The sequence below is a fragment of the Phalacrocorax aristotelis genome, chromosome W (assembly GCF_949628215.1).
Source record: "Phalacrocorax aristotelis chromosome W, bGulAri2.1, whole genome shotgun sequence".
In the NCBI taxonomy this organism is placed as follows: domain Eukaryota; kingdom Metazoa; phylum Chordata; class Aves; order Suliformes; family Phalacrocoracidae; genus Phalacrocorax; species Phalacrocorax aristotelis.
The window spans coordinates 30,267,857-30,284,214 of NC_134310.1; the positions used below are offsets into that span (position 1 = coordinate 30,267,857).

General features: G+C 66.2%; 1 protein-coding gene across 1 annotated transcript; it reads right to left on the minus strand.

The window, feature by feature from the left end:
• Positions 1-283: 283 nt before the first annotated feature.
• HCN2 (hyperpolarization activated cyclic nucleotide gated potassium and sodium channel 2) lies at positions 284-15,609 on the minus strand. Its single transcript, XM_075077298.1, has 8 exons — positions 15,137-15,609; positions 8,166-8,589; positions 4,945-5,106; positions 3,680-3,898; positions 3,263-3,409; positions 2,726-2,966; positions 2,374-2,538; positions 284-2,250 (listed from the first exon to the last, which is right to left on the minus strand). The coding sequence occupies exons 1-8, from the start codon at positions 15,592-15,594 to the stop codon at positions 1,298-1,300; spliced, it is 2,769 nt and encodes a 922-aa protein (XP_074933399.1). The 5' UTR covers positions 15,595-15,609; the 3' UTR covers positions 284-1,297.
• Positions 15,610-16,358: the final 749 nt, after the last annotated feature.

Sequence of the window (16,358 nt, forward strand, 5' to 3'; positions counted from 1 at the left end):
ACCTCTTGGCTGAGCTCCAGTTCACAGTGTCCTCCCAGCTCCTTCCCTGCTCCAGCCCCGTTGTGTCTAGCAAGGGGAAAGGTAGAGGGAGGAGGCTTTTTTCCCCTTGTCATTTTTTTCTGGCAGGGAAGCAGTTCTTCAAAGGCCAAAGCTGCCTCCTGCAGCCCCGCCTGGGGCTGTGCCCGGTGGCAGGGCTCCCAGGCTGGGCAAGGGCAGCAGGAGCAGCCGGAGCCACGGCAGGGAAGGACGGTGGCGAAGAAGCAGAGAGACTCGTGCGTAGCTCTGTCCGTTGCTGACGTTTATTGCACAGGATGGGCTGGATGGGAAGGTGGACGCTTGGAGCGGGGCCCTGCACAGCTACAGGGCATTGGGCTGGCGCGTGGCCCCTCGCTCGCGGTGGCTGCATACATTCAACATGGAAGGCTCCAGAGCGCTAGGAAGAGGCAAACGTGCACACACGCCTGCACACACACCCACCCCCCTGCACGCGTGTCCGTAGGTGTGCACACAGAGGCACGCTGGTACACGCAGTGTGTGCTTTCCCTGGCTTTAAAGCCGGGTCTGCCTGTGGGGCAGCCCCGGGGCTCGGGTCCCCAGGCTGCAGCGTCTGCCTCTGTCCTAACGCTGACTACGGGGAATTCAGCCTGTGTTTGCCCCCGGGCCCCAGGGGCGGGTTGGGGGACAGTGTGCGCGTGGGGTGCTTGCGAGCCTCAGGGTGACCGTCCCTCAGACCCCCTCCCCACCCAACTTACCTCCAGTCCTGGACCGTCACCCCTCACCTTGGGTCTGTGGGAGGGGAGGCAGGGACACGCACAGGTGCTGGGGCTGGCCAGCGTGCCTAAAGCCCCAGGGAGGTGTCCTGCGGATGCACACATATAGGTATGTATTCAGGTCATATATATCATATACAGAGTTGATCATGGGGGATGATGCGGCTGTGGCTTCTATGGGGCAGCGGGGCTTCGCTGTGGGGAGCGGGAGATGGGGCCAGACTTTGGTTGGAGGCGACGTAGCCGGGGGGCTCAGCCCGGCCCCCGCCGTGCCCCCACCGTGGGGGGGGGGGGGTGCAGAGGCCCCGTGCCCACTGCCGGCAGCTGCCCCGCTCTGCAGCGTGCGGTGGGAGGAAGCCAGGGAGCGATGCTGGCGCCGCGGCGGAGGGAGGCAGCCGGTGGGGCGGCCGTGGCCCTCACCCAGCGCTCCTCGGCGGGGCGGCGCAGGGTGGGCACGGGGCGAGACGGGACTCGCGGCCGCAGCCCTCTCCGGCGCGCTCGTCCCCGCGCCCGGCGCAGCGCGGAGGTCACAAGTTGGAAGACAGCCTGGCCTTGGCTGGGTCCGTGTCGGGCGTGCTGGCCGCCGAATCCTTGCGGGCCGCCGCCGAGTCCTGCGGCAGGGCAGGCGGCCCCGCATGCACCGACCCCGCGGGCGCTGGGTGGGCCGGCGCCCCCCGCGAGGGCGCCTGGCCCCGCAGCCCAGCCGGGGGGCCGGGGCCTGGCGAGGCGGCGGCTGGGCCCCCGCCGATGGAGGAGCAGGACTCGCGGGCCGAGGCCGGGGGGCTCTGGGTGCTGCCGGCCGCCAGCCCGTGGGGCAGGGAGGGCTGCGAGGCCGACAGGGGCCGCGAATCCTGGCTGAGGCTGCTGGTGTGCAGCGCCTGTGTGCTTTTGTGGGCGGCCAGGCGCTGGGGCGAGCCGGGCACCGGCTGCTGGCTGAGGGAGAGCTGGGAGCCCAGCTGCCCCGGGGCACCTCCGTAGGCGAACGTCCGGCTGGCCAGGGGGCTTTGGGTCGGCGGGCTGGCCGCGGCCGTGGCAAAGGCGCTGGTGGAGGTGGGCAGGGCCGTGGGCTGCGCCTGGTCCTGCGAGGGCGAGGGGTTGGCGTGGGGAACGGGGGGCTGCGGCTGCTGCGGGGGGCTCTGCTGCAGCAAGACGGGGGAGACGGCGAAGGGGCTGGGCACGGCCTGGGCGTACTGCAAGCGGCGCATCATGCGGGGCGAGCCCAGGGCCATGGAGCCCACCAGCGGGCTGGCCATCTGCGGGCAGAAGCTCATGGCGACGGCTTGCTGGAGGGTGGCGATGGCGGAGGTGACCTGGGGCTGGACGGGGCTGTACATGGCCGTGTGCTGCTGCAGCTCCGCCTGCTGCACCATCTCCCGGTCATACTTGACGATCTCCTGGATGATCTCGTTCTCCTGGTTGTTGAAGACACCTGAGTTGAGGTCGTGTTGCACTTTGTGGAGCAGGATGGAGTTCTTCTTCCCTGTTGGGAGAGGGCCGGGATGGGGCGCACCATGAGACCCTGCGCTGGGGCTATGCTGGACGCCCACACCCCAGCTGCCAGGACATGCCCCCGCAGCTGCCCCCAGAGCCCCCTGTGCCCTACCGATGCGGTCAAGGCGGTCGATGGCCACAGTCTCGAATGCCCGTCTCATCATGGGGTACTCCTCCAGCACCTCATTGAAGTTGTCCACCGAGAGCGAGTAGAGGCGGCAGTAGGTGTCGGCCCGGACGCTGGCCGTGCGCCGGCCGCGGGTCAGCAGGCAGATTTCTATGAGGGATACAATGGTGCCAAAGTCTAAACGCTGTCAGCAAGGACTGGAACCGGGGCCAGGCCAGGCGCAAGGGGCGAGACCTGCTGAGTGGTGGGTGCCCCGGGACAGCGCGGGCATCCCGGTGCTTCTCACAGACCCCCAGGAGGGGACCCAGGCTCAACCACCCCCGCCACCAACGCTCACCTCCGAAGTAGGAGCCATCAGAGAGTTTCATCTCCTTGTTGCCCTTGGTGAGGATGCTGACCACCCCGTGCTGGATGAAGTACATCTTCTTGCCAATGGTGCCCTCGCGGATAATGTAGTCGCCCGGCTGAAACACCTCAAACTTCAGCTTGGTGAGCATCGCCGTGACAAAGTTGGGGTCCGCGTTGGCGAACAGGGGCATCGAAGCCACCAGCTTGCGGCAGTTGAAGTTCACAATTTCCTGCAGGGGAAGGAGATGAGGGACCAGGAGGCAGGGACATGGCCCCCCCCCCCTCCCCGGGCAGGCTCCCAAAGACAGAGGCGTCAGCACACGGACACTGTGCACAGACACACGCACACTTGGAGCTGCAAAGCCAGAGCGAGAGGTGCGCGACCCCGTGCACATGCGCTGCAGGAGCCAGTGGGACCCGCAGCCTCCGCCGCAGCGGGGAGCAGGGGGCCCTCACTGTGGGTGGGGTGGTCCCTGTCCTCACCGCAGCATCCCACAGCCGGCTCTCCAGCCCCCGAGGCCCTTACCTCACGCAGGGGCTCGTTGAGCTCCCCCAGGATGCTGTCCTCATCGAACATCTTGCCCTGGTAGCGGTGCTCGTAGTAGTCATGGATCTTCTGGCGGAAGTCAGCAGGCAGCTTGTGGAAGGACATGTACTGCTCCACCTGCTTGTACTGTGGGGAGAGGTGGTGTCAGCACCCACATGGGCTGGGGCTGTGGGGCCGGGACCCCACCCACCCACATCCTCACTCCATGGGCTGGGTCCGGGGCCCCTCCGGGCTGGCAGGTCAGACTCCATCAGCCCAGCCCTGCCCCGCGGATGGTATCGCTATGGAGCCCTCGCCCTGCCTGGCTGCACACGCAGATGCTGCTGCGGCTCCCGGAGGGGATGCGATGGCTGGGTGCAGGACAGGAACCGTGGTCCCCGTCCAACCCAGTCTTACCTTCTCCTGGTACTGGCGCCGGGAGGAGTCCAGCGACTGGATGAGGGCGGTGGCGTGGCCGATGAACATGGCGTAGCAGGTGGCCCCCACGATCATGCTCAGCATCGTCAGCCAGATGTCCGTCATGCTCTCAGGCGCCTGCTTCCCATAGCCGATGCAGAGCATGTGGCTCATCGACTTGAAGAGGGCAAAGGAGTACAGCTCGCTCCAGGAGTCGTTCTGCAGCGACAGGGACGGCGGCCGCGCTCAGCCCTGGCTGGTGCACAGCTGCTCGCACGCGCGCACACGCGTGTACAGGCACTCGTGGGTACAGCGCCCTGACTCAGGCCTGGCGGGTGATCCAGGTCCTCTGCCGGCAGAGCGCAACAGCACTCAGCAGCAGGATTTTTTTAGTTTGTTTGTTTTTGACAGTCTCACCTTGCAGGTGAGAGCCAAACAAACCCAAATGCCAGGCACAGCTGGGGCTGCGGCGATCCCACAGCGCTCTCGCCTTCCCGGCGGGTTTCTGCACCTCACTGCCTGCCTGGCTTCGCGTTAGGAAGTCAGTCATTTTATTTCGTGGGTTTTGTTTGGTTTTTTTTTTTAAGCTGATATACAAAAGCATACTGAGCCCCTGTGAAATGCTGTGGCGGGAACAAGCTCTGAGTTTGTGGAAGCCACCGAGTTTTTGCACGACTCACGCTCAGGAGCCTGGGGACATGGCTGGGACAGGCCGGTGGCTCCTGGGGCAGGAATGCCCCAGCCCAGCCTAATGCAAAGCCCCGGAGCCCCCCCAGGAGCGAAGCAGCCAGGGAAGGAGAAGCATAAGATGGGGAGGAGAGGAAGGGGAGGAAGCCAGGCAGGGTGAATGGAGCAGAGATGGAAACATTGGCATGACGGGACGAGACGGACAGAGGGAGGAGAGCCATTTGTAGAAGGCTGCAGGGCTGAGAGGAAGCAATTAGAAATGTGCCCCATTATTTATTAATAACAGCTTTGTTGCTAATTAGCAGGAGAAGGCAGCAAGGGATGGGGCAGAGTGCTGTGTCAGCATCTCCCTCCCGCCTGGATCAATCCCCTGCCCCAGGTCCCGCGACAGACCGTCTGCAGCAGGCTCGGGGTGCCCGGCGCACCCTCCGCACTCACCCCATCAGCGCACCGCAGCACCAGCCGGCACGGGGATGGCATCTCTTGGGGTCAGCGGAGAGAGGCCAGACGCCACAGGGATGGACGGGGCCCGGGGGGAGCGGGGCAGGGAGCGCGGCGGGGTCGGGGCCGGCACTCACCACCATGCCGTTGATGGAGACCCAGCAGTTCTGCGGGAAATCCTGCAGCATGGGCACAAGGAACTGGAGGCAGCCGTCCCAGTGGCAGAGCAGCAGCATCATGCCGATGAGGTTGATGATCCTCATCACCGCGCTGGCCAGGTCGTATGTCATGTGGAAGATCTGTGGGTGGAGGTGTCGGGGTGGGACAGCAGAGGGTGAGTGCAGGGACTGTCCCCCCCACTGCCCGGCCCCACTGAGGGCACCCACCCACACGGCCTCAGCCGAAGCAGGCACTCACGGCTGGCCCGAGCCCGGCTGTACTCCACCTGCCTATTTATAGCCAGCAGGATGCCGCCACGCTGCCGCCCCGGAAAGCGCTAATGGCTGTGAGCTTTGATGAGGATAAGGCAGCGCTGGCAGATGATCCGGGAGAGCCAAATGCTCTGGGCACTGGGGGGAGAGCAGGGCAGCCCCTGGGGCAGGGGGTGCAGGGAACCAGGCTCAGCCACAGCACGGCTTTCAGTAGAGAGGATCCAGGGTGCCCATGTCAGGGTGGGGTTGAAGGGAGACCCTGATCGGGGGAGAGTGGCCTGGGCAGCCCCACACAGTCTGTTCTGCTGGAGATCCCACCCTGGTGGGGACTGGGCTGCGTCCCCACCCCCCCCAAGGGCCAGTGGCTACAAGAACATAAATTTCCGAGACCCATCAGCAGCACCCTGGGAGAGCCCCTGGCCTGGGGCGGGCGTGGAAGGGAGCTGTGACCGTGGGGACCCACCACAGTGCTCCCAGGACCAGAGCCCCGGCCATGGAGGGACGAGCAAAGGGCATGCCTCCAGGAGCAGCTGCTCGGTGCGCCGAGCACACCCCTTACTCCCAGCAGCAGCCCGCAGCGCCCGTGAGAGCGGGGCTTCCCCCCGGGTCACGTCCGTGGCCCAGCCTGCCCTTAGTGCCTCTCGCCCCATGGCACCCACACAGGCAAGCCCAGGGGGTGTGTGCCTGGTTGCAAACCGAACCACGGGACTTTTTCCTTTTCCTTTAACATTTTTAGGGTCCAAAAAAGGTGAATTCAGTGGGGGACAAAAAGAAAGAAAATAAGAAATGAACGCCCAGCAGTGAAATCCCCAGTCCCCTCCACGGCAGATCCAAGGCTGGAGCCCTACAGCATCACATGGAGCAGCTGCACGGCAAGGGCACGGCAAAGGCAGGACAAGGGCAAGGTCACGGCCTCCCGTTCTTCCCCTGCGCCCAGCCCCGGGCTCTGAGGCTGCCAGCCCAGGCAGGGCACATGGTGCGGGCAGGACGTGGCAGAGCCGGTGTGATGTGATGAGGAGGGAACAAGGCAGAGCACGAAGGGCTGGGGAAGGGGCAGCGTGGGGCGAGGGCAAGCAGGAGCAGCCCCAGCCCCCTCTCTGCCCACCTCAGGCACATCCCTTCCCCAATATGTCCAGCGGTCACCACCCCCCAGGGCGGCCCCTCGCTGACCCTCTCCTAGCCACCACCGAGGCTACTGGGGGGGGGCAGAATCAGGCACAGGCAGCCTCCCCACCCCGAAACACTCCCGCAGCATCCACCAGCCCCGACCATGGCACCTCCGAGAGCAGACGAGGCCCCGGTGGAGATCAGGGCCGCGCTCCCTCCCAGCCCCTGTAAGCAGATGCGATTACCAGGATAATCTGCGCAGCCACGCACAGGTTTAACTCGTCCCCGGGGCTCTCCCTGCTAAGTCCCATCTGAAAGTGAAAAGGATGCAAAGCCGGAGCCCTGGCAGGGGAGGGACGGTGGGGGATGGACACACTTTGGGACAGGGTTTGCAGGAGGTGCGGGATGCTCCCGCAGCAGAGCCCAGCCCCGGAGGCAGGTGTGGGAGAAGGGCACAGGGCAGGGTGGGATGCAGGAGGGGGGATGCAGGCAGGCTGACTGGCGCTGCAGCCGTTCTCCCCACCCGTTCTCCCCACCCCTCTGCCCCAGGAACCGGGGGCAGCCCCCGGCAGTGCTGCGAGGCTCGGGGGTCTGCCGGGCACCAGCCGGCACAGCCAAGCTCGGCCGTGTGCGTGCGGGGAGGCTGAGCCCCCACGGAGCTGCGGGAAGAGCCACACGCAGGTTGTTCAGGGATTTCCCATTGCAGGATCAGGCCAGGACAGAGTGAGACCCCGGACAGAAAGGGCCAGGCACAAACCCCCCCCAGCGCCCACGCCAGCTCGCAGAGCGGCCATGTGTCTTTGCATGGCGGAGGCACAGGAAGGAGGACCCGGTGCCACCCCTGCAGCCGCCAGAGCCGATGACACCGTGCCCAGGCTGCACTGTGCGTCCCCGCAGCACTGCCGGCTGGAGCCTGCGTGGGGGCAGCCATGCCCCCCGCCAGGCCTGGGGACACACGGCAGCAGCGGAGCAGGAGGAGGAGGGCGCAAAGGCGCTCGCCGCCCCTCCAGCCCGCGGGCGCGCAGCCGGCTCCACGCCGCAGCGAGCACCTGCACAGCCAGCGGAGCTGCCGGGAGGCGCCAGCCCACGCACCGGAGCCACGCGGCAAAGCCGAGCACGCCGCATCCCGACACAAAGGCATGTCACCTCGCAGCCCACACAGCCCCGGGTGCGTCAAGCCCCGGCAGCACCCTGCCTCCTGCCCTGCGGACCCAGGGGTCCCACTGCCCCCAAGGCACTGGGGCTCCTGCAGCCCCCCCAGCACTCCCCGAGGTCCCAGCAGAGCAGGGAGCCAGAGGGGACCGGAGGCAAGGAGTGTCCCCTGCCCCGGCACGTGGGGAGCTGAGCAGGGGGACATGGTCGAGCTGCCAGCAGAGCACGGGGTGACACACCTGCTTGTGCTGGTTGTGCTGTCACCCGTGGGTAGTGCTGTACCACAGCACCAGGACCGGCTGTGCAAACCCCAGCACCGGGGCACGCACACAGAGAGGCCACGGCTCGGCTGTGTCACGCAGCGTGGCCCCAGGAGCCAGAGGGACTGTCTTTGTGCTGAAGCAGACTAGGAGCACTCTCATGCCCCCCGGGGACAGAGCAGAGGGGAAGGTGGGGATGCCCAGAGCCTCCCCCTTCCAGGGAGGATCACAATCACCCACCACCCCAACACACAGCCCCAGAGACCCCATCCAAGCCAGCAGCTCCGCGGGCAGCCCCGAGCCCCGCCACCCTCGCAGGGGACCCTCCCGGCTCGCGCTGTCTCCGGCCGGTCCCGCCACTGCTGGAGGAGGGCCCCACTGCCGGGCTGTGTCCCACAGGACCCCTACCTCCTCCCACTGGTGGATGTAGCGGATGAGCCGGGAGAGGCGGAGGAGCCGCAGGAGGCTGAGGATCTTGGTGAAGCGGACGATGCGGAGGGCGCGGGCCGTCTTGTACACCTCCGAGTCTATGCCCTTCTCCACAATGAGGAAGACGTAGTCCACAGGGATGGAGGAGACAAAGTCCACCACAAACCAGGTCTTGAGGTACTTTTTCTTGATCCTCTCGGGGTCCAGGATGATTTCCGTGTTGTCCTCAATGACAATCCCTGTCCGGAAGTTCAGCACCAGGTCCATCAGGAAGAAGGTGTCAGAGACCACGTTGAACACGATCCAGGGCGCCGTCGTCTCCTCCTTGAAGAAGGTGATGCCCACAGGAATGATGATCAGGTTGCCCACCATGAAAAGCAGCATCGTGAAGTCCCAGTAAAACCTGGGGAACGAGAGGATGGAGGAGGGTGTCACCAGTGCCCCGCAGCCACCCCCTGTGTCAAGGGGACCCGGCCACCATGCCGTGCCCTAAGGGACCCGCGCTACTGGGGTGCTGTCACTCTGACGCCGCCTCAGCCACAAGCACCCCTCTCCTTTCCCCAGGGACCACATCCTGCTCCCCCCGCTCCAAACTGCCCCCAGGCCTGATCCTGCAGGCCAGCACTGTCCCACCTGGTTGAGGTAGGGCTGTGCAAGTGCAGAGGGTGCAGGATGGGGCCGGGGGCTGCCCACTGCAGGGGACTCTTCCTGCTGTGCTGGTGTGGCCGGGGGTCTGCCCCGAGCACCCAAACCCAGAGAGGTCCTGGAGCAAGGGGAGAACGACAAGGCAGACTCCAGTGGGTGAGACCCTCCTGTTGAGCCACGCCAGGGCAGCCCGTGGGCTGGGGACCACCCTCATCCCCAAAGCAGCCGCCACGGCGGGGCCATCGTGCTCTCTGCAGGCAGCGCTCAAGGTAAGGCATGGAGGCAGGACAGGAGAGCCCGGCCTCGCCCACCGCTGGCTGCCCCGGGAGCAGCCCCCACACCTCCCCACACCCAGAGCGGGGACCCGAGGATGGGGGACACCCCACCCCAGCACCTCCCTGGACCAGGCTGCGGTCCTGGTTTTGGGGGTGCGCAGGGCGGGGGCTGCATATCGGACCCCGGCTGTGCGGCCGCGGTGGAAGGAGCCACCGCGGCTCCCAGTGCAGCAGATCACGTACAGCTGCAGCTGGAGCCGGCGTCGCCCGCAGCCCCGGTCAGACAGCGGAGGGGGTGGGCGACCGCCTTTGCCTGGGCTGCACGGCTCCTCTGCCACCTCCTCCCTCCCCTGCCTCACCCCCATCCTTCTCTCCTTTCTCCTTGTCCCCATCTTCTGGGCCACCGATGACCTTTCCGAGTGCCTGCAAGGTCACAGCAGCCCCATCCAGGCAGGACAGCGTCAGGGGGACCACAGACCCTCGCTCCCTGCCTGCTCCACACCCCAGCGCTTGCCTGGGGGGCAGGAGGGGACGATGCTTCTCAGCGCCACGCGCACAGACAAGCAGGACCCTTGCCCACACCTCTCTGCTCAGCCCACCCTGCCATGCTCCCCGCCCCAGGCAGGAGCCCCCGGGAGCTGCAGGCTGACGTGCAGGGCCTGCCCTGAGACGGGGGGACGAGGGGGGCGACCTCCCGCACACAGGAACAGAAGGTGGGCTGCATACACACCCCCCCCCATGCAGATTAGCGCAGGGCCAGAAGGAGCGGAGCATCCCAGCTCCTGACCTTTCTCCAATGACACCTTCCCCATGTGAGACGTTGCCGTGGCAACCGTGAGTGATGTCACTGCTGCACAACGATGACTTCACACCCAAGGCCGTCTCCAGGGTACCCTCACCAGCTGCCAGTGGGTTGTGCTCCCCCCGTACCCCCATGGGTGAGCTCTGGCTGCTGGCACTGAGCAGCTCCAGTGCCCTGTGACCCCCCTCGAGCAGCAAGGCCATGGCTGTGGTGGGCCCTGCAAGACCCCCTGGGCTCCAGCCACATGACACGACCCCCCCAGAGACACCAGCATCAGCAGGGCCACTACTGGGGCTGGGGCAGCCCACGGCGGCGGCACCGGGCTGGATCTGTCCTGCAAACCCCCAGCAGCTCACACTGCAAACTGACCCTGCTGCACAAAGCGAGTCCCATGGGGGGCATTAGCCATGCAAAGCTGTGAAGAACAAAGATTAAATAACCATGCCAGCTGGGCAAAACTCTCCCCTGGCTCAAATCCCTTTGCAATCTGGCTGAGCCAGGGCAGAATTCAGTCTGCTGAGAAAGATAAACTGCCCCTGAGCCCCCCCCCCAACACACACGACCGACTCTGTGCGATCTCTTCGGGGACCTGGGTGTGATGCCAACGCTTTCTTCCTCAGAGGGCAGTGTGTGCAAAGAAAAAAAGATCCAATCCAGGCTACTAAAAATATCTGAAAACAAATTAATTAGGATCCTCGGCACCCCCTCCCTTGCTCCTGACCCAATTGAATGACAGTGATGGTGACAGAAGACGCCAAAAGCCTCTAGGAGCAGGGGCTGCTGCGTCCCTAACCCATCACCTGCCCAAAGCCTGGCACAGTGATACTGCCCCGCAGGTCCTGGCCAGGAGCTGAGTCGGAGCTGACCCCCCGCACCACCCTGCAACAAGCCCCAGGGCCCCCACCACACTCCTTCCCCCGAGACCCCAGAGCACATCCCTCCACAGAGCTGCCACCTCCCCAGCACATCCAAAACCCCGACAGAGACTCCGAGGCCGGAGAGGCACCGGGCAATCCCAATGGCTGCACCAGCAAAGCCTCCTCCCCGCCCCCCCCCACTGCTACTGCCTGGGAGGGGGCCAGGAGAAGCCCCGCAAGCCATCCAAGGGGACACAGCCGCAGGACACCAGGGACATCCCCGCTCCGCTCCATCGCTGGCACACAGAGCTCCGGAGCCACCTCAGCATGCTCAGTGCAACACATCGCTACCCTCTACAGCGATCCCATTGACCGGGCGCTGAGCTGCCCACTCACCAGCCTGCCCGGGTGGACAAAGCTCCCCGAAACCCCGCTCTGCAGGAGGTGGCCCCGGGGGCTGAGCCCCTCGGCCCGGCCCGGGGCTCTGGCTGCAAGCAGCTGGGCTGCCCGGTGCGCGGGAACAGCACGGGACCGGTGCGGGATTGGCCCTTCGCAAACTTGCGCTAAACAGTCATATTCTAAAAACGAGGCCACTTTTGGAAGTGGGTTAAGAAGCCAACGGCAGAAGTTTGCCCAAGCTGAGCGAGCGCTGACGTACAGCACCCAACATGCTGTCTGTGCCCCTGCGTCCCAGTACAGCCAGTTGTGATGAACGACTGGCGCTGCTCTCCCCTGGAAAAGCCTTTTACCCCGGGGTCCCTGGGGAGGGGAGGGGGGCTAAAGGCTTCGCAAACTGCTCAAGGACCCAAACCTTCACAATCCCCTCAGGGAGTCACTCACAGCCTTTCTTCCCTGATGACCGAGCGGTGGCTTTCCACACCCCCAGGTCCAACCACTGCACACTGGCACTGTAGGTGGGGGGCAGCTCCCCAACACCCTCACCAGAAGGAACGGTAACACTGGGACCAGCAGCAGCTTGAGCGCTGGCATGCACACCGGGAGCAACAGCAGCTGGCGAGCCCGGTCCCTCTGCTCAGGAACCCCAACAGTGGCACCAACACTCAGTGGCACCTTCCAGGCAGCAGCAAAGCCCCAGAAACCATTTTAAGCCCAGAAAAGGAAGGCTCCAGCCAAGCAGCATCAGGGACACGCGCTCTGGATGCGACTTCGCCTCCAATTCAGGTACAGGACCGGCTCTTGCAACAGAAATTCACCAGCAGCGACAAGCTGCGGCTCAGCCCCAGCCCCTCGCCTCGTGGAAGGCTGTGAGTGCTGGGCTGGCCGGAGGGGATGCCGGCGTAGCCGTATCAGGCGGCCCCGTGGTGGTCACGGGGAGGCAGGCACCGCCACCACCACTGACTCACCGGCTGCGCGCAGCTCGCAGCATTACTGCTGCATCCAGCAAGGCGCCTGGGCTGAATCCTCCTCCCGGGCTTATGCAAGCCTCTCGCCGCGTGAGAAGGGAAAGGGGCTGACCGTGGAGCTGGAGCACCGGCTCCCCGGTGTCCGGGCTCCTGTGCCCCCAGGAAGCACCCACTCCCCCAGGAATGCCATTGGCCTCCTCCTCAGCCCTGGCCCCACATGTGTCTCTGCCCCCAAGGCCCTGCAGCGCCCCTGGCCCCGCGCATGCCCCTGCCTGGCTCCCAGGTGCGACGGGATGTAAATATGGGAGCCAGACCAGCTGTGCGCCCCAGGTCACTGCGAAAGGGCTGCATGTGCCCCCCCCCGCCCCGGCTCCCAATCCCGCTCCAAGAGCGATACCCCAGTTGCAGAAACACCAACAGAAATGACAGAAAAGTCGATGCTAGCCAGGTTTATTCCTCCCATCGATAAAGACCAAAGACAGAGAAGAAAACTAAGCATCCCACCTGAAAGGAGGTGGCTCTGCTCAACACTGTCTACTTTAGCGCACAATTTACAAGGCCTCTTCTGTCACATTTGCAGCTCACGATCTCAGCCAGCCACCCAGGCTGCTTCCTAATAATTCAATATTTATGTAAATAGCAACTTTCACTCCTGGAGCAAGGCTGCCCCTGAATTTTGCATGAATAATTGCAGCGCTGTGTCCAAGAGGAGACAGGATCTCTAAATGACTCTGATTATGAAACGATGTCACATATGCAGATGGGTAATGATTCTATCTTAAGATGGGAAAATGGGTTTTGCAGGGCAAACACGGCTGGGTTCATGCTCCATTATCATTACTAGATAAGCATAATTTTTTTAAGGCAGGACGATGTGGAATAGACGGACACATGTCCTTGGCGTGCACAGGAGAGCGGGCTCCTCACGACCAGGCTTTCAGCCCTGCGTTGAGCCAATCCCGTTTATGTGCATGTTTGTAGACCCAGAGGATGCCGTGGCTCTGCCTGCAGCTCCTCCCCGCTGGGCAGGGAACTCTCCTACGCCACTTGCAGCATCAAAACACTGGCGGTGGCTCTTCCCCAATGGGTTTCAAGACTTGATAGTGATTCCGGGAGGGATGGAGCCAGCACGGGGCAGGCCAGCCAGGGTGACTCTCCAAGGTCACCCCAGCGCGGGCTGGCGCCTGCCCGCCGGCCACTAGCGCCAGCCCAGGGAGAAACGCTGCTGCGCCCCGGGGAAGCCTCCGAGGCCTCGCTCCTGCCGCAGGCTCGCTGCAGGGAGACCCTGCTCTTGGCAGCACCGCGGGCTCTGCCACTGGGCCCGTAGCTCAGAGTTGGCCGCAGGAGCAAGGCAGGTTCTGGCCCTGAGCAGCTGTGGCAGGGGACAGCAGGGCAGGCCATCACCCCACTGCCAGCCTCCCCTGCAGCCCGCAGCTGCTGAGGGTGAAACGGAGCACCAGCAGCACAGAGGGGCACAGTCCCCCAGCTCTCCGGTCCCCGGGTGCCAGCGATCCGGCTGGCACCGCCACACCTGCCCAGTCACAGCAGGGATGGCAGAGCTTCCTCTGCCATAGGACTGACAACGGCCACGCGGTGCAGCCGCTCCTTGCCCTGGCTCTGCAGCAGACCTGGTGCTCAGCCCGTGAGCCAAGGAGGGAGCTCTGATGGATACCTTCAGCAGGTTCCCAATGAGAACGTCTGCTGCAAGGGCACAAGACCCCTGTACGGGAGGTCAGCCCGAAGAGGTGGCTGAGGGCCTCCGCCTGCTCCTCTGGAAGATGCCAGATCAGCCCAGGAGCAGCGCAAGAGGGCGGGAGGAAGAGGTGCAGGTGCTGATCCTGAGGTGCTCTGAGCCTGCCTGGCCACGGCAGACCCCACAGCCCACGGCCAACTCCACCCGCCCCAGGGACCCCTGCGCTAGTGGGGATGCATCAGTGCAGCAGTGAACAGATTCCAGGGTCTGGCCCAGTGGCGTCCCTCACACCGGCACCCAGCAAACCCTCCCTTGAGCCTCCCCAAACCACATACCAGAACAACTTGGAGCTGAACCCCTTGCTCCCCCCAGCACCTTCGAGGTCGCTGGACCAGGGGCCCTGATGGCTGGCTCGCCAGCGAGGTCTCGGTCACCCATCCCTGCCAGGTGCCGTGCCGCCTGCCCCAGGAGGTCAAGCTGTACATCCCTCCTGGTAGCCAGCGCACAACCTGGGAAGCATGCACCACTTCTGAGCTACCCCAGGGCTCAGGGGATGGAAAGGAGAAGGAGCTGCAGAGTCTCTCTCCCTCGGTTTGCCTTTCCTCGGCTGGAAGCCACATGGACTGGATCTTGAGGACTCTCGTCCTCTTGGGAGTGAGATGAATCCCTCCTCAAACTCCCTGAATCTTAGGGAAAGGATGAGGCCTCCCTGGGGGAGGGGGAGCCTTCGCAAAGCTCTGCTTGACAGAGGAGAGAGCAGCACACCCTCCAGCCCAGACCCCGGCCCGGCGAGGGGAGGGTGACACCTTCCCCCGGGGCGGTTTGGGGATAGAGCCAAAGCCCGGTGGGGATCTAGAGGGTCCGTGCTGGGCCGCGCCGTCCTGAAACCCAGGGAAGGACGAGGGAATGCCCTTGCCCGGGCATCCACCTGTCAAAGCAGAGGGCTCTTGGCATCCCCGGACCGACGGCCGTTCCGCTGGGGAGGGGGGATGCCCGGCCGTCAGCCCCTCCCTGCACCCAGGCGCGCAGCATCCGCGCCGCCACCTCCGGCACAGCTCAAGGTGCCCTCTCCCAGGGCACGGCCCGGCCCGGCCCGGCCCGGCCTCCCCTTCCCGGCCGGCGGGGCCGGCCCCGGGCTCCGCTCGCCCCCGGCCCCACCCGAGGCCGCCAGGGCCGGAGGCACCGGCCCCGCGGGATGCCCCGGCCCGGCCCGACGCTCGCACCGGCCCCACGGGCCGCAGCCGGTCACGGGGGCCGCGGAGCCCCGCGGGGTCCCAGGCGCAGCGCTCGCCCCCCGCCCGGCCGGGTGCGCACCTGAAGTCGCTGTAGGGGTGGATGATCCAGGCCCCCGCCGACTTGACGCGCTCCTGCTCCCGCTCCACCGCCTTCTGGGAGCCGAACATCCGCAGCGAGAACTTGTTGACGCCGGGCTGGAGCATCGCCCCGAACTGCCGCTGCATGAAGCTGGCCTGGCTCCCGCGGGCCTCCTCGCCCGCATCCTCGCCCGCGCCCTCCTCCGCCGCCTTGGCCCCGCTGGGGGACGCGCCGCCGCCGCCGCAGGAGAAGGAGACCTTGGGTTCGCGGGGCGGCTCCGGGCCGGGGCTCCGCGGCGGCTCCCCGCGCCGGCACTCACCGTTCGGGGACCCCTTCCCTCCGCGGCCCCGCGCCCGCCCCGCCGCCGCCGCCGCCCCCCCGCCGCGCTTGGCCGCCTCGGCCGCCGCCTCCTCCTCGGCCGCCGCCTCCCCGCCCGCCGCGCCGCGGCCCGCCCGCATCCTGCCGCTGCCGCCGCCGAGGCCACCGGCGGCCGAGTGGCGCCCGCCGCCGCGGCGGGGGCGGGCCGGGGCGGGCCGGGGGCGGGCGGCGGGGCCGGGCCGGGGGCCGGGCGGCTCCGCAGCTCCCCCCGCCGGCGCAGACCTCGCTGGCGGGACCGGCGACCGGGCCACCTCCGCTCCCCCCGACGGCCCCGGCCCTCGGCAGCGCAGCCCCCGGTGCGGTGCGGGGCCGGGCGCTCCCCCCGCGCGGGGCTCCGGAAACCGGCCGCCGGCCCTGCCCCGGACCCCGCAGCCCCGCCGGGCAGCACGGGGGCTCCGTGCAGACCGGGAAGACGTGGCTTTACCCTCCCACAGCCCAGAGTACCTGCCCGAGCCCAGACCCAGCCCGGCTCCTTGCCCCCAGGGCTGAGCCCCCCCAACTCCGCACTGAGCCGGTGGCGGGAGGAGCCGACCGGGCTGGGCGCAGGGAAGGGAGACCCGGGACTGACTCCCCAGGACAGGGCGGCTCCTGCGTGTCCCAGGAATGACACGGGCCAGCAAACCACAGCCGCACACCACCCAGCCAGGCACCCGCACCTATGCCTGACGCAGCAGGGTCGGATGCTCTGGGTGCCCAGAACGGGTCAGCAGGACCAGCACCTCCTGCCTCGCTGCCCCAGGAATGTGCTCTGGCCACTACAGCTTCCCCGGGCTGCAAGGTGTCAGGGACACTGGAGGGAAGGGCTGGATGAGCCCTGACCGCTCTCAAAGGGCCGGACGCAGGA

Bases quoted from the DNA above. Each gene is read 5' to 3' on its own strand.
- HCN2 (XM_075077298.1), bottom strand. From the start codon at position 15,594: ATGCGGGCGGGCCGCGGCGCGGCGGGCGGGGAGGCGGCGGCCGAGGAG. The intron at 5,107-8,165 runs GTAGGGGTCCTG...CTCCACCCACAG, and splicing joins ACATCCACCAGTGGGAGGAG to ATCTTCCACATGACATACGA. The intron at 2,539-2,725 runs GTGAGCGTTGGT...TATCCCTCATAG, and splicing joins TGATGGCTCCTACTTCGGAG to AAATCTGCCTGCTGACCCGC.